Source organism: Aquila chrysaetos, chromosome 12 (genome assembly GCF_900496995.4).
Source record: "Aquila chrysaetos chrysaetos chromosome 12, bAquChr1.4, whole genome shotgun sequence".
NCBI classification, from domain to species: Eukaryota; Metazoa; Chordata; class Aves; order Accipitriformes; family Accipitridae; genus Aquila; species Aquila chrysaetos.
The window spans coordinates 37254281-37278754 of NC_044015.1; the positions used below are offsets into that span (position 1 = coordinate 37254281).

The following is a 24474-nucleotide window of genomic DNA, read 5'->3' on the forward strand; positions in this document are numbered from 1 at the left end:
TTGGGTTTAGAATTACTGTTTGACATTCTCTTGTAGTATTTCATGAGGTGAGAAAAACTATTGTCTCATTCATTAGGCAGAAGTCAGTCTACTTAAAATAGACATGTTTATTTCCAAGTTATAGAGGACAATCAGTCAGGTAGCAAAAGGGTCAGTAAAACACCGCACTCTGAACAAAGAGCTCTGCTTTACCCTGGCCAGCAGCAGAGCCAAGCGGTGAAAAAAGAGCAGCTGCTTAATCCCAGGCAGGAATCTGACTGCATCCATCCCGCTGCAACAGGCAGGTATCTCCCCAGACCACTGCTGTTAAACCCCAGCAACCACAGCCCACCTCCAAAGAAATCGGTGATTTTTCACAGGTAAGTAAGTACATTCCCAGCTGGTGTTGCTTCAACTGCAGCCAGTGTTTGGCACTGCTTCAGGTTTATTTCGAAACCACATGCAGCCTATCATAGAGGAGACCTTCTGCAAGCCAGCTGGATTTCTTTTTAAACAAATAATCCCCTCTTGTAAGCCCTTCATTCTCCTATGCTGCTTTCCTGGAAGTTTCCTTGTGTGCCAAGATTATTTTTCCCCTGAAGTGTGCAAGGCATTTTTGTTCCAGCAGAAGTTTGCAGTCTGTAGCTGGGATAACAAACAGCAGGCTCTTGCACAGGTTTCCTCGTTTCGTTCTTGCTCATTATAGTCGATGCACCTTCTTGCCAGAGAAGTACTTCTTAGAGAAAGGAGAACGCTTTACAAATGCCAAAACCGTTGGAGTCCCAGCCTTTACAAAATACCTGCAAAGATTAAAAGGAGTCCTTTGGCTTCCTTGTAGCTGGCCAAGTGTCATGCAAAGTGAGTGACTTCCGCCCAGCTCAATAAAGACTGACCTCCTGAAGGCTGATAACAAGCTTTTTTGCTGATTAGCAGAGCCTCTCGGGGCCAAGGCTACACACATCTGAGTAGGAGTGTTTTATGAATCAACCCTTCTCCCAACAGCTACTTCTAATTAAAACAGCTGTTATTCTCCCTCTGGAAAGAGGTTTCTTTTGCAACTGCCCTTACAGCCTGAAATCTGAGGGCTTACGCACGCTGCTGAGTTTTATGGAGTGACAGTTCAGACACAGCCCGCAGCAGTGGACCTAGAGCTCTGCTCCCACTGTGACAGACCAAGCCACTAGCGCTGTGCAGCAGGCTTTCTCCAGCTAGCTACAAGATGGTGCAAGTTAACAGCACAGGCTTTACAATAACTTTTTGGCTTCACAAACAGCAAATTCTTCTCTCTAAATAACTGCACAACACTTTAAAGCCAGTTTCAGAGTCAAACTGTGCTGCATGCTGTGTTGGGGGCTGCTCACGCAGCATTATTAACAGTAAGAGCATTGTTAACCTTCAACATGCTCTCTTTATATGCTGCTGCTTTTTTTTTTTTTTAAAGTAGTGCTGTGTAGATGGGATCTGAAACAGCCCTTTTGTGCTGCTGCTTGTGTGTAGCCCAACTCCCCTTCCCATCTCCATCCAGTCCTGGAAAGAGCTGTTCATTTTTTTGGGGAAAAAAAAATATGTAAGTCGCTAAAGCCAGGCACAAAATCCATGTGGTCCCACTGCTTTACACCTTCAAGAGTTAGGACTATTAAATCAGAGAACAAACTGCACTTAAAGGCAAAGACATAAAGCTCGTTCTTTTTGCCTTCGTGCTCTCTCTGGACGTGAACAGGACATGAACAGCCTCACCTTTCGTGCTGCAGCACTTGTAGCAATGTGTGTTCTGCGTTCAGCTCGTACATTTCTGTTCTTTCTTCATCTTCAAAATAGAGCTGAAAAAATATTCTGGAGGGTTATTAAATACCTAAGGTACATGAAGGCAAACTACTAAGCTGTTGAAAGTCCAGTAACAGGACACCGTGTATCTGCTAGAGGTTTATTAAACTTCTGTAGCTTGAACCGACCATGCCAGATGCTAACTTGAGCAATGCAGAAACTGTTTTGCGTAAATTCCGAGTCTTCCCTGTATAAACCAGCTTAGCTTCTTATAGCAGTGGCAGCAGGAAGGCAAAATACACCGGGTGTTCCTGTGCTTTAGAGAGAAGCAATCCAGACCTACAGGCTGCTTTTTAACAGGTAAATGCAGCAATGGTATGAGCTAAACTGAGTAGGTTTAAAGATATTTGAACAAACCAGGGTAGATTTAAGAGATTTGAATCCAGCAACTCTGCCTTAGACTGTACGTACACACAGAGCTATAATCCCAGTTTTTAACCTGTTAAAGTACAGAGCCACTGTCCTTTTGGACATATCTGCTCACTGCACTAAGGGCTGTGCTTTGCCTGGCACATGTGACACTGAAGCAGAAAATGAAAAATAAACATCTGTATCCTTCTATGTATAATTTCTGAAAAATTCTCAAAACCTGCTGCAGCCACAACCAACTCACATCTCACCTTTGCTAAAGTCTTAATAGACACATATTGTCTTGATGGGATTAAGTGTTTAAGTACCTCCAGTTAGTTCTGAAAATAACCTATTTTTTTAATAATATTTTCTGATTTGTATTGAGCAATTTCACAATGCAGTTAAAAAAACAGGCAGCCTACCAGCTTGATGTTCTAAATCTTAATCATCGTTACAAAGATGGGAATCTAAGCAATATCTATAAATACCTTCTATCAAATACAACATTAAGTGGAAGACAAAAGAACTTTCATTTTCATTAATGAATTCTGTGTCCATGTCAGCACATCTGGAAAACGTTTGAGCTTCCAGATCCTTATTTCACATCTGCGTATGGTAAACAGGTAACAATGGCATTGCTTTCATACACTCAAAGCTGTGTAATTTTTCACTCCAGACAAAAAGCCACAACATAACAACCCTGAAATAGAAGGAATGTCAAACTTCTCACCTCAAGATTGCTGGGAAGGTATTTTCTTTCTAAATCCCAAGGAGGTAACTCAGCAAACATCACCATTAAATGATCAATAAACCTAAAAAGCCAAGATACACTTGGTTAGCTTAGACAAAGTGTTCAGCTTTTGAATGATGGTAAAAATACATTAGCAAATTAGACAATTCTCGCGGTTTAACCCCAGCCAGCAACTAAGCACCACGCAGCCGCTCACTCACTCTCCCCCCACCCAGTGGGATGGGGGAGACAATCAGAAAAAAAAGTAAAACTCATGGGTTGAGATAAGAACAGTTTAATAGAACAGAAAAGAAGAAACTAATAATGGTAACAATAATAAAGTGACAATAATAATAATAAAAGGATTGGAATATACAAGTGATGTGCAATGCAACTGCTCACCACCTGCTGACCAATGCCCGGTTAGTTCCCGAGTGGCGACTCTCCCCAGCCCCACTCCCCCCAGTTCATATACTGGGCATGATGTCACATGGTATGGAATATCCTTTTGGCCACTTTGGGTCAGCTGCCCTGGCTGTGTCCCCTCCCAACTTCTTGTGCCCCTCCAGCCTTCTTGCTGGCTGGGCACGAGAAGCTGAAAAAATCCTTGACTTTAGACTAAACACTACTTAGCAACAACTGAAAACGTCAGTGTGTTATCAACATTCTTCTCATACCAAACTCAAAACACAGCACTATACCAGCTACTAGGAAGACAATTAACTCTATCCCAGCCGAAACCAGGACAACAATAGACTGGAAAGTAAGTTTAGATCACTAATAGTTTCTTCCCTTCAAACTCATCGCTTTCCCAATGAGACCAAGGCCCATTTCTAACTCATGGTACTGGTTTCAAACTTGAGCAGTGCAACAACAAATTATTTTTAACTTTTAATTTTCACACTGAAAAGATGCCAAAATAAACACCCTGCATTTTGTCTAAAATTGATTTTCCTTCTACGTGGTCCCACCAGCACCATGCTTCACCAGATCAGAGTGCTGGGAATACGCTTGTGTGTCAGAGGCTTGTTTATTTTGGTACTTCAGGAGCGTTGGTGGCCAATTTGTTCCAAGAACCCATTTTCACTTCTTTTGGTCATGAAATGGCGTAGTGAACACTACTGCATAAGAACCACATACTAATCTGCTTGCACTGCAATTTTAAGTCCTAAACTTATTAGTAGATCTGAGGAATACGTATCTCCCCACAGAGAAAAAGTTACAAAATCCAAGGTTATTTAACACTGCGAGATCAGAAACTGCAGTTAACATCAAGAAAGTGGAATTCTCACCTTGCCAGTCACTTGCTTATAGTCTGAAAGGTCTGTAGCACTTCAGTCAGGCCTGCTGTAAACCCTAAGGAAACTATGGGGCCACTGGTGGTTACGAGAGGTCCCTTTTGGAAACTTTTTATAATTTCTAAGTTTAATCCTCTTTCCAAGACCCACATATTTGGAGGGCTTCGAAACAGCACCTTAATGAACCTCTGAAATCCATGCATGGGATGGGTCACAGGTATTACTGGCCACTGGCCCAAGCTTGCACTGCAAGCCCCTTTAAGCACACTGGCTAGATATGCCGTGTTTCTCTGCACCTTCATATTTTGGCCGTCATAGATTTTGCCCCTCGTATTTTAAAGCTGCATTTGTAAACCATTGAATAATTCAGGTTGGAAAGGACCTTAGAAGGTCATCTACTGCAACCTCCTGCTCAAAAGCAGGGTCAGCTATGAGATTAGAAATCTGGAACTACTTCATTAGCATGGCCGTGTTTCACTTGCTGTCTGTTGTCATTTACTCAAACATCTCCTTTATGCAAGAATGCTGCTGACAGTGCATTTACCTTGAGTTCTCGTGAAAAGCCGCAATGAAGTCTGTTTGCTCGTGCTCAGGGTACAGAAAGAGGACAGGCCAGTTCAGGTTGCCATCAGCATCTAAGTGCACCTTTGCCCCCGTGGCGTTGTCAGAGTGGAACCCATCTAAGGATATCTCAGCCAGGCCACCTGATACTTCCTCTTCTTCATTTGAAGGCTCAAGAACCAGCTTGATATTTCTTTCCTGGATGGGAGGAAGGAAAAAAAAAAACCCAACCAAAAACCAAACAGGTATGGTGAGGAGAATAAGAGCAAAAAATTAGCAGTCAGTAAAAGGACAAATTGTGTCATTCTTATTAATGAGTCAGCTCTTAAACATGCCATCAAAAGCCTTCCTACAGTATCAGAGTCAGGTGACCGGTCTTCCCAGTAGAATTCAGAACCTCAGCCAGACACCCAGGTTCCTCATAAAATGGATGAGGAGAGGTGGGAATCCAGAGGAGCCCACATGCTGAGAGAAGAGCCTGAGAAAACGTGGGGAAAGGGATGCAGCTGAAATCCTGTTCTTTGGGACCAAGCAGGCATAACTTCAGGGTGCAACTACATGCACCAGCTCCTGAGAACATCCACTCTTTCAGAGAACTGAAGAAAACTCACGCTTTTCTTTGGAAAGACAACTGCAGAAGAGGAGGTCCAATTTACGTAATAGTCCAAAATACTTTAACATAGCCCAAACGTGTGCCGAGGAAGGAGAGGATCCAGGATTGATTCTCTCCTCCACCCTCCTGGATGGTAATCTTCTACCCTTCCGCTGAAGTAATGCCCATCGGCAGCAAAGAAAGCAAGGTTCATTGGGCCAGTGTGATGCTACAGCCTGGCAGCCAGAGCTCTCTCTTGGATGCTCAGTCCATCTCCTGACACTGGGATGGTATTTTGTGTTAGTTGTTACCTGAAATATGGAAACCTGGGAGCTGCGGCTAGAGCCATGCAGATGAGGACAATCATGGTTTTAACTCAATTTTTTGGCTCTAGCCCTCAAAATCCTGTGTATGAGAACGACCTCTTAGAGACACACAAGTGAGCTCTTAAAAAAACTCAAACCCAAAGCAAACCACACAAAACCAAACCCCCTCACCGACCCACCTTTATTGCTGCAAGCAAAATTTCCTTTTGACACTGCTCTTTCTTCTTCATCACCTTTGCTTTCCTTGCATCCCGCTCCTCAGCCCGCTACATGTAAGAAAAAGTTGCACCATGGTCACGCACAGCAAGTCAGTGCCCATCACTGCTCTACCCTGCCAACGAGCGGAGAAATCAGTTCAGATCTCCAGAAGGGTTCCCTCCAGCTCTTTCCCCTACACATCTAAACAAGACACACTACGCGGAACCACCACTCGATTCTGTTTGGGGATGTTATACTACGCAGAAACTTGTACGGAGCACTCTTCAACCAATCATCCCAAAGTGCTTCTCGACACAAAGTAGGCGACAAGCATTATTGATGCTAGACTGCCTTAATATTTACCTTTAATTTGTCAGCTTTAGCTCTCATTTCCACGAGCTTTTTCTCTTTTGAATCTATTCGCAAGCCCTCCTCACACCATGCTATTGCTTCAGAGAAATTCTTTAGCTCCATGTGACAGAGAGCTCCTGGAAGGATTAAGATTTTAAGTTTCTAGTATTGGAGTCAGTATACAACTACTACACAAAGTGGTGGTTATAAACACAGCATTAGCCCTAGTGCTTTCAAGAGGCATACACAGCAGCACATGCTATTGTCTTGCAGGGTCATGTTCAATCGTAGACTCCCAGCAGGTCAGCTGAGAAGAAAATCTAAAATATTTCAGCAATTCTTGTATCATTTGCTCATCTAGTCACAGAAATCAGCAGAACGATGCTAGAAGTGCCTGTTACAAGCAAAATTTTATGATTATAATTAACATATCAGTATTTGTCTCATAAGGAAAAAGAAAGTGGCCATTTCCATGGAGTGAGAAAGGCTGGGGGAAAAAAAAAAACCAAACCCCAAAAACTAGTATTGTGGAAAACAGCAAAAGTTATGTTGTGCTTTACAAAAACAGATCCAATGCCTGCCTCTTTGACAGATATAGAAGCTAAATAAAGAGCCAAGAGGGAAAAGATAGCGTTTTGACTGAATATCCCAAAACAAAACGCAGAGCTCTGTTTTGGGGAGAAGCAGCAATAAGAAAACAAGAGATCTGGTACAGTAACTGCTTTAATTTTCTGAAATGAATGCTGTCCTGAAACAAAGTATGAATGCATGCTCACAGTAATTTCGGGTTTATAAACAGTGTTATTTAACACACAGAAACATGCAGCGAAACAAAGCAACATCCAACAAGAAGTCTGTTCCAGGGCTTGTAACACTAAGAGCCTAATAAGTAAATACAAGGTGTGCAAAGCTGTTTTGAAATGATGCTCCTGGCGCTCCACGCGGTAACGCGTGCTTTAACTCTTACCTCTTATGACTGCTTTGAGATGGGTGGGCTTTAGCTTTTTTGCTTGGACGGCATCATTGAGCGCAGAACGGTAGTTACCTACAAAGCAAGCAAAACTGCTCAGAACCTTTCTTTTGCATTTAAAACCCAGGCAGATCCCAAAGTGACAAAACAGCTCACGCGGAGACTCTACAACGCACCGTTTCTACAATCGCTGCGAGGCGAGCGGAGGAAGAAAGAGCACGCCAGGAGCAAGAAGCGAAAGGCCAGGGATCCATCCGACAGGTAAGAGCCCCCTTCCCAGCCCCGTCCGAGGCGGGACGGGGCACGTCTCCTTACCCAGGTAAAACTGCGCGGCTCCCCGGTTTGTGTGGAGCACGGCGTTCAGCTCGGGGTCCTCGCACTTCTTCTTCAGCCCCTCGGTGTAGGCGACGACAGCTCTCCTGTAGTCCCTCTCCCTGAAGTACTCATTCCCTTCGTTTTTGTACATCCTGGCCAGCTCTGCCGGGGACGGAGGGGGACAGGGCCTGAGCGGGGGGCACGGCTCCCCACCAGCACCCCGGCCGGAGGGACAGACCGACAGACAGGGACAGACCCCCCCCCCCCGCCCTCCTCAGCCCCGGCTGCCCACCTGCGGGACCCTGCTCCTCGTCGAAGAGGAGGGACTGCAGACAGGCCAGCTCGGGCTGCCGCGCCGCGTCGATCTCGGCCGGGCACCGCTTCATGAACATGGGGATGGCCTCCAGCTCCTGCGGGCGGACACACACACACACATCGACCCTCAGCCCGGCCCGCCCCGGCTCCCCCCGGTCCCCTCCCCGCCTCACCTCCTCCCAGGTGTCGGGGTGGAAAGCACCCCGGTACCGCGTCCCGCCGCCGCCGCCCGGCCCGGCCTCCGCCATGTTGCCGCTCGGGCCCGCCTCCCGCCTTCCTTCCCGCCCGCCCCCTCAGGCCCGGCCTCCGCCATGTTGCCGCTCGGGCCCGCCTCCCGCCTTCCTTCCCGCCCGCCCCCTCAGGCCCGGCCTCCGCCATGTTGCCGCCCGGGCCCGCCTCCCGCCTTCCTTCCCGCCCCGCCCCCTCAGGCCCGGCCTCCGCCATGTTGCCGCTCGGGCCCGCCTCCCGCCTTCCTTCCCGCCCGCCGCCCGCCCCCTCAGGCCCGGCCCCGGCGGCCTCCGCCCGGCTTTCAGCTTCAGGGTTAGGTGGCATCTCCCACGGGGATGGCAGGCGGAGCTGACCCTGCCGGCGAGAGGGAGGTGAAGGCCCGGGGGAGCTCCTCAGGCCCGGGGGCTCACGGGGAGCGCGGGGCTGATGCAAAGCCCCTCAGGACCGCGGCGACGGCTGGAGCTCTGACCCGGGAGCTGCGGCATCGGGGCGAGGGGACTCCCTCCGAAGGGCTCTCCCCGTCCAGGGCAGGAGGCTCATGGGGCCACGGCACCAGTCAGGGATCCTCAGGGGAAGCCCCCACGCTGCAGCGGGCACGTACCGGCGGGACGTCGCCTTCCTGCCGGACGGGGTTACTTACAGCCTATATACAACACGGCCTGGACATTTCTATCCCCAGGCTTTGCAGGTCCCCAAATTTCATCTTTCCTTGTTTTTTTTGGCAAGGATTTTCTACCACTCCGAAGGCTGCATTCCCAAAACCACGCCATTACCACCCATGCCCGGCTGATGCAGGCGTCTCACCAGCTGGACTGACCTGCAGGACTGGGGTGTGGATGCCCAACACCATTCTTCACCTTAATTCCTGCAGATGTGCAGCGCTATGGCATTTTCAAGGTGAACAAGGCTCTAGAGTTCATCATTTTGCTGTAATTAAGATTAACCCCCACCTTCATGGAACCTGGGTGCCCCCAAAGAGAAGACGCAAATGGAGCGAAGGCGCCTTCCTTCCTCTCCTTAAAATCCCTCATTCGAAGAACTCAGCACCCGAAAATGGCGAGGGAAAGCCCTCCCGTCCCCCCTCCTGCGGCCTCAGCTGTTGCACGCACTTGACAGGGGCCGTGTCTGCCACGGGTGGGCAGCGAGGGCTGACCCTGGCGCTCCCACAGCTGCACGAGGCTACACGTGCTGGTAAAAGCAGCTCACGGGGGCCTGTAGCCAGAGGGAGGAACGTCCCCTGCCCCACAGGGGAACACGGGCTGACCCCAGCTCAACCCCAGCACCCGGCACGGTTGCGAGACACCGTGGCCAGCTCTGACGTGAGCTGGATTCGGCTCCGCTCACCCAGAGCCATCGCCGACAACCCGCACGTCCTTGGAAAGGAACTGGGGCTGTTCAGATAAACTCAGTGCAGCAAAGATGAGAGATTCGGAGACAGGGAGTTTAAGGGACTTGCACTTTACTCAGCAGCTCGATGACGCCTTCCTTGGTGAGGAACAAAACCTCGCCGGCGTTCTGATTCCAGACCTCGAAGACCGGGGGGTCCTCGCAAACCCTTTTCCCGGCTATGACCACGTAGGGATAACCCAGCTTGTTGGCATCCTTTAGCCTTTTGCCGATGGTCAGCTGCGTCCTGTCATCCAGGACCGAGTCGCCGGCGAGGTGGGGCAGCGCTTCGGCGAGGTCGTCGTACACCCGCTCCAGCAGCGTGACTCCCTCCTCCTCCTCCTTGCTGCCTCTCTTGGGGGGAATGAAGCAGAGCTGGTAGGGCGCGATGAGGCTCGGCCAACGGATGCTGTCCTCCGTGGAGAGCACCTCGATGGAGGCCGCCAGGATGCGAGTGATGCCCAGCCCGTAGCAACCCATTTCTGCCAGCTGGGGTTTGTTCTTGGAGGAGTAGAAGACGGCGTTGGAGACGGAGGAGTACTTGGTGCCCAGATAAAACGTGTGCCCCACTTCGATCCCTTTGGTCTCGGTGAGTTTTTCCCCGCACGTGGGGCAAGACGTTCGCTCCCCGTTTAGCGTTTCCACGTTGGCCGCGAAATGTCCGTCGGGGCACAGCAGCAGCCTGTCCTCGCCGACGTCCGCCGGGAGCTGGAACTCGTGGGACACGGTGCCGCCGATGCTGCCCGTGGCCGCCTGCACTTTGACGAAGGGAAGGCCCAGGCGGTCGAAGAGGCTGCGGTAGGCGTCGCACACCAGGTCGTAGGTCTGCCGAGCCGCCTCTTCGGAGGCGTCGAAGGTGTACATGTCCTTCATGTAAAACTCCCGGCTGCGCAGCAAGCCGAAGCGGGGCTTGGGCTCGTCCCGAAACTTCCTGGTCACCTGGTAGAGGCGCAGCGGGAGCTGCTTGTAGGACAGGTTGCTCTGAGCGGCCACCAGCTCCGTCACGGCCTCCTCGTGCGTGGGGGCCAGGCAGTAGGCCTTGCCGTGCCGGTCCGCCAGCCGGAAGAGCTCCGGCCCCATCCCGTCCCAGCGGCCGCTGGCACGCCACAGCTCCGCCGAGCTCAGGCTGGGCATGTTCAGCTTCTGCCCCCCCCACCGCCTGCATCTCCCCGTCCACCACCTTGACCAGCTTCTCCACGGCGCGGACGGCGGGTGGCAGGTAGTAGTAGCAGCCGGGGCCGGACGGGTAGACGAGCCCCCCTTGCAGCATCAGCTTCTGGCTCCGGCAGGCGGGCTCCCCGGCCCTGCCCTCCCACCCCGCCTCGTCGCCCGCCTGCAGGTTGAAGGGCTGGAAAAGCTGCGAGACCAGCAACCGCTTCGCCCTGCCCGGGACGCCGTACCGGGGACCGCAGCCGTACTGCCGGCCGCTCCCCGCCGGCAGCCGCCATCTTCTCAGCAAACGCTTCATGGCGTCGAAGCGGCGGCGGCGGCGCGCGCCCCCGCCCCACGTGCGCGCGGGCCCGCGCCCCCCGCCCCGCGCCGACAGGGACCGGCGGCCGCCCCGCCCCGCTCTGCCGCCGCAACCAATGGGAACCACAGCCTCCTGTCACGTGGAGGATCTCACCGCCGGCCGGCCAGGAAGCCGGAAGTTGGTAGGGTCGGACCCGCCGGCGGAGGAGGTCGGGGCTCTCTGGTTCCGCCGGCGCGGCCGGGGGTCGGGCGACACCTGGCGGGCGGGCGGCGCGGCGCGGCGCGGCCCGCGGCGGGAGTCCGCCGAGGGGTGACCCCGGGGGTCTGCGGCGTGACCTGCCCTCTCCCACCCGGCGTGGGCCGCGGCACCCCCGTGGTCGCACTCGGCTCCCGCGGCCGGATTGCCCGAAGGCGGCTGGGCGTCCTCGGGGAGGGGGGGGGGGGGCCCACAGGAGCTGAGGCGGGCCGGGGCCCACAGGAGCTGAGGCGGGCCGGGCCGGGGGGACACACACCACCCGCTCCGGCGTCCCCAAAACCCAAAGGCCCCGCCGCAAGGGCAGGAGCAGGGACCGCCCCCCCCCACCGCCTCCCAGCTCCGCTGACTGGAGCCGGAGTTTTGGGGGGGACCTCGGCAGGCAGCCGGCCTGCGGTGGGGGATGGCGGCGGGTGGCCGGCAGCACCAGGGGCAACGACAGGGCTAAGGCCGCGAGGGGTTTGTCTATCGCTTTCTTAATTAACAAGGTTGTAGAAAACTGAGGAGGACCTGACAGCTCACGAGAGAACCTGCCACGCTGCAGAGCCCGCTGCCGCCCCGATGGCTCGGAGGGACGGCGACGGCTCGTTCATCCTGCCCTTGGAAGAATCAGCTCTTCGTCATCTCAGACAGCAGCTTCACCGGCTCCGTCCTGCCCCCCGGCCGATCGTGGCTTTGCAGAGCTGGACCACCTCCCACGCGTGGTTGCGGCAGACCACCCTCCGCTGCCGTGAGAATTTCTCCTCGGCTTTCTTAACCCACCGTTCCACTGCCTGCATCAGCGTTTCTGTCTTCAGCTTCACCTGGCCGAAGAGCACGAGCGGTGTCTCCAAGAGGCACCGCAAGTTCTCAGTGGAGCCCACGTTGTCCAGTTCGATGGCCCGCTTGAAGCACTCGATGGCAAGCGTTTCCTGGCTTTTAAGCGCAGGATTTGCCCCTGAAGAGCTGGAGTTCAGGTCAAACTCCAGGGCTTTGCTCAGGAGTTTCATCCACCAGGACCAGTTCTTGCACGGCGTCCACCCTCATGTAGTGATGTCTCCTGGTGGCTCTTTGCTCCCATAAGCTCTCTGAATTCCCTCCCAGCTATGGCTGGTGTTAACCATAGCAACCCCTCCGTTCCCTGTTCCTGCCTTCAGCCCTGCTGCACCCCTCCGTCTCCCTCACACCTAACTGGAACTGAGCCCAACAGGAGGGAGAGGTGGCCGAGGGCCAGTCCCCTCAGTCTTTGTGGTCTATCTTTAGGGCTGAGAGTTAATGAGAACCTGGGGACGCTGCAAGGAGCTTGCCGGGATCTCAGGGGTATGGTGTGCCCACCCTCACCTGCCCCGTGTCCAGGTTTGTCCTCGGGCATGGACAAACCTGAGGACCCTTTCAGGGTGATTTTTAGCATGCATGAGCTTCCTTCTGTCAGGCACTGGGCCCTGTCCCATCTTGGTGCGTCCCAGATCTTGCAGATGTATCTTCATGTGGATCTGGACACCAGAGGAACCTCATTAGCTTGTGCCCAGTTGCAGGGTGGATGACAAAATGATATGAGTACAAACCACCGGTATCCATCAGGTCAGATCCTTGGCCATGCCAAGCTACCCCAGAGAGCCAGGCCAGCTTGCCCAGCACCAGCACCCCCGTCTCCAAAGCGTGACCTCAGGCTGGCTCATGGCTAGCAGTACCGGGAAAGGCAGCGCAAGCCCCTGAGATGTTGCTCGTCCTGTTGACCTTGGCTGCAAATTTGGTTGCCGGTGATCATGGGGTCCTTGAAAGCAGCTAGCCCATCCGCTCCCCCTTCCAGGCTCAGTCTCAAGACTTGGGGGCAGCATGCCCTAACGTGTTCAGAGGTTGAAACGCTTGGCCATAGGAGTGTGCCTGAAGAAGGGCTGAGAAATCAAAAGCCTTTTTCTTATGTCATTTCAGCTCTCTCCAGTCCCATCTGGCAGACAGACATCGCCTGGCACCCAGTGACCACCTCCATACTGCACTTTTCAGCCTCCTGCCTCGAGCTCAGAGGAAGTTAAAACATCTCTGAGGAGCAGCTGTATGCACATATTAAAGTACTTCGCTAGAGGAGGATATTTCACTTCACTGAGCCTCATTTTATGAGGAGTTAAATAATCCTGTTTAAATATAAGGAAGTAAGAATGAGTCCTTATTTTATTTAAAAATGGGATTTGAAGAAATCTTCATGATTATTCTATAATGGGAAATACTCACTAATGTGCACTCCTGTTTACAGGGGACTGGAAATGGGCAAAGCCAAGGGATTAAAGAGTACATTTTGATGCTCCTGAGTGATTTAAGAGCATTAAAGTCATTAGTCAAGCCAGTTCTACCTGGTGACTCAGCATCCTGTGAAACGTTGCCCAGAGGGACCTGGGGAAGGCCTTTAGCAGCTCAGTGCAAGAGCCAGGATCTGGCCCAGATTTCCTGGCTGGGTAGCAACTTCACTCCCAGACCAGCCTTCACCGGTTTTGTCAGGCAATTACTTCTGCCTACGTGTTTCTCACCATAATTAAACGAGCAATGCAAAAGCTGTCTGGGAGGCTGGAGGAGGAGGAGAAGTCGCCGTGGGAAGGGGACCTGTCCACCCCTCGGGCACCCAGCACGCTGTGCTGGCCCCAATGGGGACCTACCTGTGCCCAGGTGCGGTACACCTGCCAGTTGAAGTGCGGGTCCCGCAGGACCTCCAGTGCCATTTTGCATATCCCTTTGGCCATCTCCTGCTGGCCCAGGAGGTGGAAGGTTTTTGCCGGGCGGTTCAGGATGGGAGGGTTGTCTTTTCACCGTTTCTATCGCCTGTTCGAGCCACAGAAGTGAAACACATTTCCGTCAGTGACTTATTGCCTGCTGTGCTGATCAAAGGGACAAAAACATCTTGGATTGATTCGCCGGGGTGGTGTTTTAACCGGGAGGGTTTAAGGCTAGACAAGAGATGTGGTCTGTGGGGAAAGCTGATATCTCTTATTAAATGAACAGACAGGACTGAATGCGGGGCTAAGCTCGGGGGTTATGTGCCTGAAAGCCTGTCTGTGCTCCTTATTTTTTCCAGCTGTGCTGGGGGAATCTAATAAAGGTATTGCTGTCCCTGCAGCCTTTCACCGAACTGCTGGCCTGCTGCTTTGCCAGGGGCTGATTTATGCCATTGGGGCCAAACACGTGGCCTGGGAGGGGTGTGCTCTGTACGTGGCAAGACCGAGGGTATCGGCTCCCGTCTGGGGCCTCCCCTCTTTGCCCCGGGGGATTTCCAGGAGGAAAAGCACTGAGGATGGGGGGGGAAGGTGAGTGAAGGACCCGAATCAGTCCCTTGGTGCAGCGACGCTGGGTATAGCACCTTTCCAGAGCAATCGAGGTGTTCGGTCTCGGAGAAGCCGCAGTCCCGCATCCCCGTCAGGGTGGTGGAAAACGTTTCTTTCCTTTCCAGCAGCATCCCCAGGTAGCATCAGGAAAGGGCTAGGGAAGAGAAGTCAGGGCAGGTGAGAGGCCAAGTCATTCGGTGGCCGAACCTCTCTCCGTCCTGCAGAGTATTTGCGGTTTGGGCTTGGGGTCTCAGCACAGAGAGGTGGCACATCCCAGCTGACCCTGGACATCCTCTTACACAGCTTGTACGGGCCGTGAGCCCACAGCGCTGGCTCACACAGCTGGCTGACCAACTTTCTTGAGTACTTTCATTCCCTCTGGTGACATTACTGTAACTGCACGACTGCAGGGCAATGTTTTTATGTCCACTGAAGTGGTAGTTGCAGGGTTTGTCTTAAACTCACCCCTTGGGAAGTTGCTGGGGGGATATAAAATTACTGCACATCCCCTGCGCCCTGGCAACTACCCAAGGCGCAGGCACTCCCAGGTAACCCTTGGGTGCTTTCAGGCAGCTCCTCCTGAGCAGACAACGCTTTTGAAAATAAACAACACTGACAAGAATATAGTCATTAAATCAATCAGAAGAACACGTATCATCATCTGAGGTTCAGGGCTACCTTGGGTGTAGGTACACACAGCATCCATCAGTGCTGGATGCATTACACCATGAGTTACAGGTGCGTAGGGACCAGAAGTGAGTTTCACGCAGACGGGTTCGGGGTCCCCCTCCTGCTGAAATAATCTGCTTCTCCTACCTCTGTAGTGAGTGTCGGAGGACTTGATGACTTGTCGGGGCAGCACCAGGGTCCTGTTGGAGGCAGGCAGCCTTTTCTGCTCCTTGCTGCCCTGGCTCAGCAGGATCCTGTCCAGCCTGCAATGGGAGTAGGCGGCACAGCTGGGCAGCAAATGCCAGCTGGGTACAAAACCCTGCTTTCTGCACCAAACAGCAGCCCAGCGCCAGGGAACTGGCTTCCCCAGGCCTGGCTTGCTCTCATCCAAAATGCCACGGGCATTAAGGGGGCTGGCGAGCCTCCCCTACGGGGATCAGACATGGGTCTCCTTGCCCAGACCCGCCAGCACTCACAGATGCAGCAAATATGGTGCCACAGAGGATATAACCACCAAGAGCATTATTTTATTGCCCAAAGTGGGATTGGCAGGTTGGGTAGTTGCTTTAAGAATATATTTTTTAGCAGCTTAGAGATAGTTTGTCCCCATGAAAGCCTGGTAACCAGTTGGATCAAGCCCTGAATTATGTAGCTTTAGCCAGCCTGGGAGCCTCCGTTACAGCCAGGATCCCTGCCTTGACCCTGCTGCCTGCTGGCCCTGTCTGCTCCCGGGAGGGGACGTTCCCTGGGGAACCAGGATGCTGGGTGCCACAGTGACGGCTGCCATGGCAAGGGCTGCCACCCTCTCGCAGCCCCCAGGGACCAGAGCCGCCAGCGTGGGGCTGCAGGCGCTCTCTGGGGACATGGGCAGCCAGGTGAGGCCACCAGCCAGGCTTGCCTGGATGTGTGGGGGGAGCCGGACTTACCGGTGTAGCTCTCCTAACCTCCCAAATTGCCTGTGCCTGCTGGGAAGCAGCTTCTTGCATGGGGACTTTTTTGCAGATGATGGTCCGGGACACGCAGCGTCAGGCTGGGTGCACCCCAGGGTGGAAGTGTGGGACGTGGGCCGCTCATGCTGGAGCTTGCTGACGCCTTCCCGATGCTCAGCAAACACAGCATGGAGGAGTGCTCCGTGCAGATCCCGGTGTCCATCTCCCCTAATCGCCTCTCTTCACCCGGCTGCGGAGCCACGGCTCGTGCTCCGGTCCCGGCATTGCTGACGGCAGCGCTCTGGCTCTGCGTTGTAGGGAAAAGCATCAGCCTTTGGCTGGGCCGGAGCGGAGAAGGGCTCCCGGCTTAGTCAGCTGCCCCATTTCCAGTTCAAGGAGATAATGAAGAGGCGCAAACGCCAGGTAAGAGCTGGGTTTGTCCGCCCTCCGTACACATTTGCTGGGGGCCATCGGTGCGGGCAGCGCAGCCCAGCCCCGTCCTTGCCCTCTCCGCTCTCGTCCCGCAGCAGGAAAGGCTGGGCCCAGGAACGTACAACATCAGGGACTTTCTGCAGGAGACGCGGCCCTCCAGTCTCCGGGGAATCTGCGACACCAGGGAGCAGCGGTTCAGAGATGCCCACAGGGTACGTCACACCCTGACACGGGGGAGATGCTGGGTGAACGGTGCCCGCCGGCTGCGGGACTTGGCTTCGGGCTGACGTCTCCGGAGAACAAGCCCTTTGGAAGGGTTAGGAGCTACCGTGGGTGCCATCTCCTCCTGCTGGGCTGGGGACTGTCCCCCTTGCTGAAGCTGCCCACGACCACCCCACCTCTCCCGCAGGACTGCTTCCCCGGCCCCGGCACGTACGGACCCCGGGGCAACCCCTACGCCCGCCTCGAGGAGAGGGACGGGCGTTCCGCCAGCACGCGAAGGCTGATGGACAGCAGGACGGCGAAGTGTGCCCCGCTGGCAGCCGTGGCAAGTCCTGCCCCTTGCCCTGGGGACACGCCGGTGGGGTGGCCGTCTCCCACCGCTGAGCGCAGCCCCTGCCGCCTTTCCCCCCGTACCTGCAGGGCAGCGGCCCCGGACCTGGCACCTACCGCCTGCGGAGCAGCATCGATGAGGGGCTGCGGCGGCGGGCGGGCGGCCTCGGCCCCTGCCAGCTCTTCTCGGGACACAGGTCGAAGCTCGGCCGTGACGGTCATCACGCCTCGGAGGTGCGTTGCCCCGCGGTCCCACAACCGGACGGGGTTTCTCATCGAGCCGTGGCGTTGTCAGCCCATTGCTATAAGGATGGAGAGCTGCCTTATGCCAGCGTCTGTCCCACTTGGATATCGCTCTTCGACTTCCCTTGGATGCTGGAAAAATATGCCCGCGCAGCAGCGTTTTGGGAGCGAGCGGGCTGCAGGCAGCGGGCTGGTGGCCGTGAGCAGTGGCGGGGCTGATCTCTCGTGGCACGGGAGGGATGGGGCGGCACGAGAGACCACCGGCAGCTGAGCCTCTCGCGCCGCTCCCTTGTCCCGGCAGAGGAGAGGCACCGAGCTGAGCACTGGCACTGTCAAGGGTTTCCTGGACGAGCTGACGTTGAAGGAGAACAAGAAGAAAGGCTGCTTCAGCACCCTGCCGAGGAACCCGGGCTGCCCCACGGAGAGGATCTTCTGGGCCACACTCAGCCAGTGCCCGAGGGAGGCGGTCGGTGGGAGCACGAACATCGGCACCGGCTGGCGTCATCGGCATCCGCGGTGGTGCAGGGGGTGCCCGGGGTGGGGACGCATTAGGCCCTGGGGGGATGGATGGATGGATGGATGGATGGATGGATGGATGGATGGATGGGTGGGTGGGCGGGCGGCTCTCTGACATCGTGCAGCTCTTTTTCTGAGCAAACTGAAGCGTAACAGGTTTCCTTCTGTGCAGTATGCGGTGGGGCCGGGCTCCTACAACCCAAAGCCCATTGAGAGATCAGCGTACTCCGGCCAACCCCCGTTCTGGTCATCTGCCAACAGATTCGACAGAAAGTCCTACCGCCTCTTTACTGGGAATGAGGTGAGTGAACAGACATGGCAGTGAGAGAAGGGTGCAGGAACGGTCAGGCTCTGAGCCTCCTCCGTGCCCATCCCCAATCCATTACCAGCATCCCTGGGGGAGGATGAAACTCCTTTGAGCCAACGTAAGGGTGGGCACTCCTCACCAGCTTCAGCCAGCTAAACGTTAGGTGCGTCCTCTGAACGGAGCAGCAGCCCAGCAGAAGTCCCGCATCAGGTGGCTGGCTGTGATAGAAGGGCAGACTGACCTCGGGAGGTGCTTTTCTCTCCCTGTTCATTATCAGTGAAACCTGGGCAACTTGGCCAGATACCCATCCTTTAGAGAGGAGATGAGTCCCTCTCTGGGTGCTGCCCTTCTTGCCCAGAACAGCTTGCTAAAGAATATACGGTGAATAAAGGCCCACGGCCCGTTGTCCTGCCGGGTCAAGGGAAAGGTGCCGCTGCGTACAGCAGCACGCTGAGCACCCACCGCTGAGCACGTGCTGCCCGTAGGCAGGTAAGCTTGGCTGGTGCTGAGCAGAGGGGCAGGAGCTCAGCAGCGACCACGTTCTCTCTGCCTGCAGCCCCGGGCCTTTGCCCTTTTCAAGGGATGCTCAGACAACCCTTCCCATTAGTTTTGCTCTGCATCAGCTGCAAGCGAGCGGATGCACTTCATGGATGAGGGCAGCTGGGTTTGAGTCCTTTTAGGTGCCAGGAGCTTCTTGTATCCTCCCAGAAAGTCATATTCTGCTGCTTGAAAGTCAGTTTTTCCTCTAGCAGCATCAGCAGCACGTTGCAGAGCCAGTGCAGGTGGGAGCCTTTCTCTTAGTACCCGTTCCTGGAGCTGTATTCATCTTGACAGCTTCCCCACAGAGAACCAGAACAAAGCCTAAAGGGCTCAAAGCGGACAAGGAAAGCTTTAGTCCAAAACAGTCCACCTTGGCTAGGGATGAGGAGCAGGCTTCCACGTGGCTTCTCGCCTTTATCCAGCTGAGTGGGGAACAGGCAACTTGAAAGAGGTCAAGGATGAAGATATCTTCGTAATTGCTGGGGAACTCGACAGATGACATTTCAGGGGGAAGGTTGTGACACGGCAGCCCTTCACTACAGCTAGCAGTAGGCGACTGGTGAGCGTGCTCGAGCCCGCAGACCTAATCGACTTCTTTATGGACCACTGTGATGAGAAAGGGTAGCAGGGTAACAACTGGGACCTCCCCGGTTAGCCAGGACTGCTGATAAAGGACGGAAAGCGGCTTGGTGAGCACTTCTACCAGCTCCCTCTGCACTCACAATTGCTAGCCCTTGTTCTTGTGGGGGACTTCAATTTACCAGATGTCTGCTGGAAATACAATACAGCAGAGAGGAAACAGTCTCGGAGGTTCCTGGAGCGTGTGGAAGAGAACTTCCTGACATAGCCGGTCAGCGAGCCAACTAGGGAAGGTGCCCCGCTGGACCTGTTGTTCATGAACAGAGAAAGACTTGTGGGTGATGTGATGGCTGGAGGCCGTCTTGGGCATAGCGATCACCAAACGATAGTTTTCGATTTTTGGGGAAGTAAGGAGGTGAGTCAGCAGAACTGCCACCTTGGACTTCCAAAGGGCAGATGTTGGCCTGTTTAGGAGCCTGGTTGACCAAGTCCCTTGGGAGGCAGTCCTGAAGGGCAAAGGAGTCCAGGAAGGCTCAACAATCTTCAAGAAGGACATCTTAAAGTCTCAGGAGCAGGCCGTCCCCGTGTGCTGAAAGACGAGCCAGCAGGGGAGAAGACCGGCCTGGCTGAACAGAGAGCTTTGGCTGGAACTCAGGAAAAAAAGGAGAGTTTATGACCTTTGGAAGAAGGACAGGCAACTCAGGAGTGCTACAAGGATGTCGTGAGGTTATGCAGGGAGGAAATTAAAAGGGCCAAAGTCCAACTAGAACTTAATCTGGCTACTGCTGTAAAAGACAATAAAAATGTTTCTATAAATACATTAGCAACAAAAGGAGGGCTAAGGAGAATCTCCATCCTTTATTGGATGCGGGGGGAAACACAGTGACAAAGGATGAGGAAAAGGCTGAGGTATTTAATGCCTTCTTTGCCTCAGTAATAGTAAGACAAGTTGTTCTTGGGGTACCCAGCCCCCTGAGCTGGAAGACAGGGATGGGGAGCAGAATGAAGCCCCCATAATCCAAGGGGAAATGGTTAGCAACCTGCTACACCGCTTAGACACACACAGGTCTATGGGGCCAGATGGGATCCACCCAAGGGTGCTGAGGGACCTGGTGGAAGTGCTCTCCAAGCCGCTTTCCATCATTTATCAGCAGTCCTGGCTAACCGGGGAGGTCCCAGTTGACTGGAAATTAGCAAATGTGATGCCCATCTACAAGAAGGGCTGGAAGGAGGATCCGGGGAACTACAGGCCTGTCAGTCTGACCTCGGTGCCGGGGAAGGTTGTGGAGCAGATCATCTTGAGTACCATCACACGGCATGTACAGGACAACCAGGCGATCAGGCCCAGCCAGCATGGGTTTATGAAAAGCAGGTCCTGCTTGACCAACCTGATCTCCTTCTATGACAAGGTGAATCGCTTAGTGGACGAGGGAAAGGCTGTGGATGTTGTTACCTAGACTTTAGTAAAGCCTTTGACACTGCTTCCCACAGCATTCTCCTGGAGAAACTGGCTGCTCATGGCTTGGATGAGCATATGCTTTGCTGGGTAAAAAACTGGCTGGACGGCCAGGCCCAAAGAGTTGTGATGAATGGAATTAAATCCAGTTGGCGGCCGGTCACAAGTGGTGTTCACCAGGGCTCGGTACTGGGGCCAGTTCTGTTTAATGTCTTTATCAATGATCTGGACGAGGGGATCGAGTGCACTGGTGAGGCTGCACCTCAAATACTGTGTTCAGTTTTGGGCCCCTCACTACAAGAAAGACATTGAGGTGCTGGAGTGTGTCCAGAGAAGGGCAACGAAGCTGGTGAAGGGTCTAGAACACAAGTCTTGTGAGGAGCGGCTGAGGGAACTGGGGTTGTTTAGCCTGGAGAAAAGGAGGCTGAGGGGAGACCTTGTCCTACCTGAAAGGAGGTTGTAGCAAGGTGGATGTTGGTCACTTCTCTCAAATAACAAGCAATAGGACAAGAGGAAATGGCCTCAAGTTGCAGCAGGGGAGGTTTAGATTGGATATTAGGAAAAATTTCTTCACCGAAAGGGTTGTCAAGCATTGGAACAGGCTGCCCAGGGAAGTGGTGGAGTCACCGTCCCTGGAGGTGTTTAAAAGACGTGTAGATGTGGAGCTTAGGGACACGGTTTAGTGGTGGACTTGGTAGCGTGAGGTTAATGGTTGGACTTGATGATCTTAAAGGTCTTTTCCAACCTAAACAATTCTATGATTTTTTGCAACTGAAGGCCTGGCCACATGAAGGCACTACCTGGTTTTGCCCCACTCACATCCCCCGTGCTGCCTCTGGATGGGGAAGCACATGAGACCTTCTCCTTCCAGAACCCTGTAGGTGTTGGTCGCTACGACATCACCAAGCATGAAAAATACCCTCAGAAGATGAGATACCAGTCCCTGTACCGGTGTGACGCGCAGCGGTACCTGAGCAACTTGAAGCAGGATGCCTACTTGCTGTAAGTCTGACAGACAAGGGGGCTGTAAGTGGTTTCACACTGGCTTACAGCAAAATCATCTTGAGCAGCTCCGGGGAGACTGAGTGCACGTTAACTGCCACTACAACTGATGCGAGATGGGATGATCGTGTAGTTAAAGCACTGGATCGGGACTGAGAAACGCTCACCAGCCCCACCGCAGGTTCCCTCTGTGGACAGGGAGGTTGGTGTTGCTGCACCTCTCCCCTCCCAGGAAAGCGAGGAGACTTTTTGTGCTTCCCCACGGCGTAGGGGTAGTGGGAGGGTTGAAGAACTACTGGCTCTTGAGGCACTTCATGGTGGTGTATCTTGTGAAATGCAGTTTGGCTGCAGCGGAGGTGCAGGCACGTAGTTTCCACTGAGCTCGAGGAGGCAGCCTGGGAAGCAAGTGGGAGGTGGATGGATAATCAGGCTGTCTGGACTCATTCCCAGTGCCGGCACAGGGCTCAACGGCCCTGAACAAAAATCACCTTCTCAGGCTGTGCCTTGGTTTACCCATCTGAGGAAGGAAGATAACAAGGCTCACTTTTACCACAAAGGGCTTTGAAATTGCTAGCATGAAAACCCTCTGAAGCAGTTAGGAACTATACTAATGAGAGACCTCAGGATAGCCCTCCGCTCTCACCTTTGCTTGTGGCCAAGATTAGCAAACTGCTGCGGCGGCACTATGGGCTGACAGCTCTGCAAAGGTCTTTCTTGATCTCCAGAGAGTAGTTAGAAATCTGTCTTGGCTGAATATAACTCGGCAGCTTTCAGCGGGGCAGCCAGAAGTTAGCTCTCCTATGATGGAGAAAGCATAATGAAATCTAGCTTTCAATATTTCCCAGCTTTGTTAATCTTGCAGTTCCAGTAGGAATAAAAAAAATCTGAACAGTGAGCAGGACTTGGAATTCAAACGCATCTCTCTGATCAAATAGCACTAGCTCCAAAATCACTTTTCAAGTTAAAGCTGTGCTTTTAAGGGAATAGCCAGCTTTTAAGAGCTCTGTTCACCTCCATGCTCGTTAAGACTAATGAGATTAAGCCAACCGATAATTTGAGCCCATGGAATTGCATCCTCTTTCCACAGTGAGCGGCTCAAGCCTGTTGCTAAAAAAACCCGGAGTGATATGATTTCTGCTTCACGCTGTCCAGATACCTCTGAAGAAATGTTTTCCGAACGTAAGATGGTGCTGGAAAGCCCAAATCAGTGAATAAATGGCAGACACGCCAGCGGATGAGATGGGGTAGATGAAAATACTTACAGCATGCTGGCGTGCAAGTTAAGAGATAGGAGACAACTTGTCTTGTTCTGTGGTAATAAAACACTCTTCCTCAGACAATTAACTTTTCTGTTGAGTAATTCAGTATTTCCACCTTGGCTTTTATAGAAGTGACACACTTGAGAAGAGGATGCCAGATACTGCGTGTCCTCCGAAGGAAGGTCTGCTGGCACGCACAGCTCATTCAATATTAAACACTTCCTTCCAAGCAACGCTACCTAAAGAAGTTGCACGTTACCTGTTATGAGCATGGTGGTGTTACCCCAGCTGAATACCCCCAGGTCGACCAGTACAACTCAGCGGAGAGCTAGGTTTGAGAAAGCACTACTACAGCAAAGTAGTTAGGCCTTCAGTAATTGCCTACGTACCTGTCCTGTGGCATCTTTAAAGTAGCTGCACGCAAGGATCTTCATCGCAAGCTGTAACGTACGGCTTCGCTTGAATTAACAATGCAAATGTTTATAAGCAGCTGGAGGGAATTAGGGTGAATTTAGCGTCATCATTTCAAATTTTGTAGGATATTAAAACCTAGAGGCAATGGACAAAGTGAAACAGAGGGCTGTGTCAGTGGTAACAAAGGATGGCTGTAAAAATGTACTGGGAGTAGGGTGGTTCACTTAGGAGTTAACCTTTATGAAGTCTCACACTATGGTTTAGACCAGACTGGAATAATTAAATCTAGGTGTAATTACATGTTAGTTGAGGCTGATTAAGTATGCTAATTAATCTGCAATTATCCTTTGGTGGGGGAGATAATTGAACACAGGTAAAACTGCAGTGATTTAAGGACATAACGATTATTGTTCTAGAGAGGCAAGCAAAGGAGGAAGGAGGTCTCTGAAGGGAAAAATGCCCGAGCAGTGATGTGGGCGAGTGCAGGGTGCAGAAACGCTGCTGGGATAACCTGAGAGGATCGTGAAATGCAGCGTAAATCAGGGCCACCAGAGAATGTGATTAAAGAAACGCAGGGCTTTGGCACCTGAACTGCGGTTTCAGTGGGGCTGAGGCATTTGGCAGCCTGGATTTCAGGAGAAAGCCTGGGAGCTTCTCTCTGGGAAGAGAGCATTGGGAGAGGATGCACCAGCTGTGACTAAGGGAGGGGCAGGAATACCTCTGACTAAGCCTACAGAGCTGCTGTGAAGGCATTTTTTCAAGGAAACCAAAGATGTGGATGTGAAACTCATCAGGCTGAAGAGGGCACTGAATCTTCATCCTTGCTTCTGCGGCTGATCATTTGAACCAGGGATTAATTTCATTAGTGTGAAGTGAGAAGAATGAAGTAGATATCCATGTAAACAGCCGTAGCACCTAAATCCAAAATGGGGTTTTGTCCTCCTTGGACAAAATGTCATGGGAAAAGAGTGAGGGGGCGGAAATCAGGATAATTGGCATCATGAGGCAATGTGGAGTTAGTGGGGCATAAGGGAAGGTTTAAGGCTCAGCTATAAGGTGTTGGTTCTGTACAGGTGTGTCTTGGGCCAGAGATAAGAGTAGACTCACAGTCTTCAAAGACATTCCTTCAAAGCTGCTTG

At 53.1% G+C, this 24474-nt stretch overlaps 4 protein-coding genes across 4 annotated transcripts; 1 reads left to right on the plus strand and 3 right to left on the minus strand.

The window, feature by feature from the left end:
• Positions 1–92: 92 nt before the first annotated feature.
• Positions 93–8083, minus strand: TTC4 (tetratricopeptide repeat domain 4). The gene is made up of 10 exons (XM_030033093.2): positions 7984–8083; positions 7788–7905; positions 7496–7657; positions 7178–7255; positions 6223–6347; positions 5841–5927; positions 4727–4941; positions 2885–2966; positions 1717–1799; positions 93–779 (listed from the first exon to the last, which is right to left on the minus strand). The coding sequence occupies exons 1-10, from the start codon at positions 8056–8058 to the stop codon at positions 680–682; spliced, it is 1125 nt and encodes a 374-aa protein (XP_029888953.1). The 5' UTR covers positions 8059–8083; the 3' UTR covers positions 93–679.
• Positions 8084–9480: 1397 nt separating this feature from the next.
• On the minus strand, positions 9481–10950 carry PARS2 (prolyl-tRNA synthetase 2, mitochondrial). Its single transcript, XM_030033092.1, is given in 2 exon segments — positions 9481–10576; positions 10578–10950. Coding segments are annotated over 2 exon segments (1410 nt in total). The 5' UTR covers positions 10893–10950; the 3' UTR covers position 9481.
• Positions 10951–11785: 835 nt separating this feature from the next.
• Positions 11786–15893, minus strand: TTC22 (tetratricopeptide repeat domain 22). Its single transcript, XM_030034181.1, is given in 7 exon segments — positions 11786–12074; positions 12076–12105; positions 12468–12619; positions 13775–13937; positions 14459–14591; positions 15254–15369; positions 15847–15893. Coding segments are annotated over 7 exon segments (930 nt in total).
• Positions 15892–23253, plus strand: LEXM (lymphocyte expansion molecule). Its single transcript, XM_041128065.1, has 12 exons — positions 15892–15981; positions 16354–16458; positions 16563–16679; positions 16877–17014; positions 17110–17227; positions 17435–17468; positions 17569–17728; positions 17951–18079; positions 18835–18867; positions 21532–21662; positions 22750–22841; positions 23210–23253. The coding sequence occupies exons 1-12, from the start codon at positions 15892–15894 to the stop codon at positions 23251–23253; spliced, it is 1191 nt and encodes a 396-aa protein (XP_040983999.1).
• Positions 23254–24474: the final 1221 nt, after the last annotated feature.

Excerpts from the sequence above, each read along its gene's own strand:
- TTC4 (XM_030033093.2), bottom strand. The coding sequence starts at position 8,058 with ATGGCGGAGGCCGGGCCGGGCGGCGGCGGCGGGACGCGGTACCGGGGT. Across the intron at positions 5,928-6,222 it reads CTAAAGCTGACAAATTAAAG|CGGGCTGAGGAGCGGGATGC; the intron begins GTAAATATTAAG and ends TCTTACATGTAG. Across the intron at positions 780-1,716 it reads CAAGTGCTGCAGCACGAAAG|GTATTTTGTAAAGGCTGGGA; the intron begins GTGAGGCTGTTC and ends TAATCTTTGCAG.
- LEXM (XM_041128065.1), top strand. The coding sequence starts at position 15,892 with ATGGCAAGGGCTGCCACCCTCTCGCAGCCCCCAGGGACCAGAGCCGCC. Across the intron at positions 16,680-16,876 it reads GGTTCAGAGATGCCCACAGG|GACTGCTTCCCCGGCCCCGG; the intron begins GTACGTCACACC and ends CCTCTCCCGCAG. Across the intron at positions 17,729-17,950 it reads GCCAGTGCCCGAGGGAGGCG|TATGCGGTGGGGCCGGGCTC; the intron begins GTCGGTGGGAGC and ends CCTTCTGTGCAG.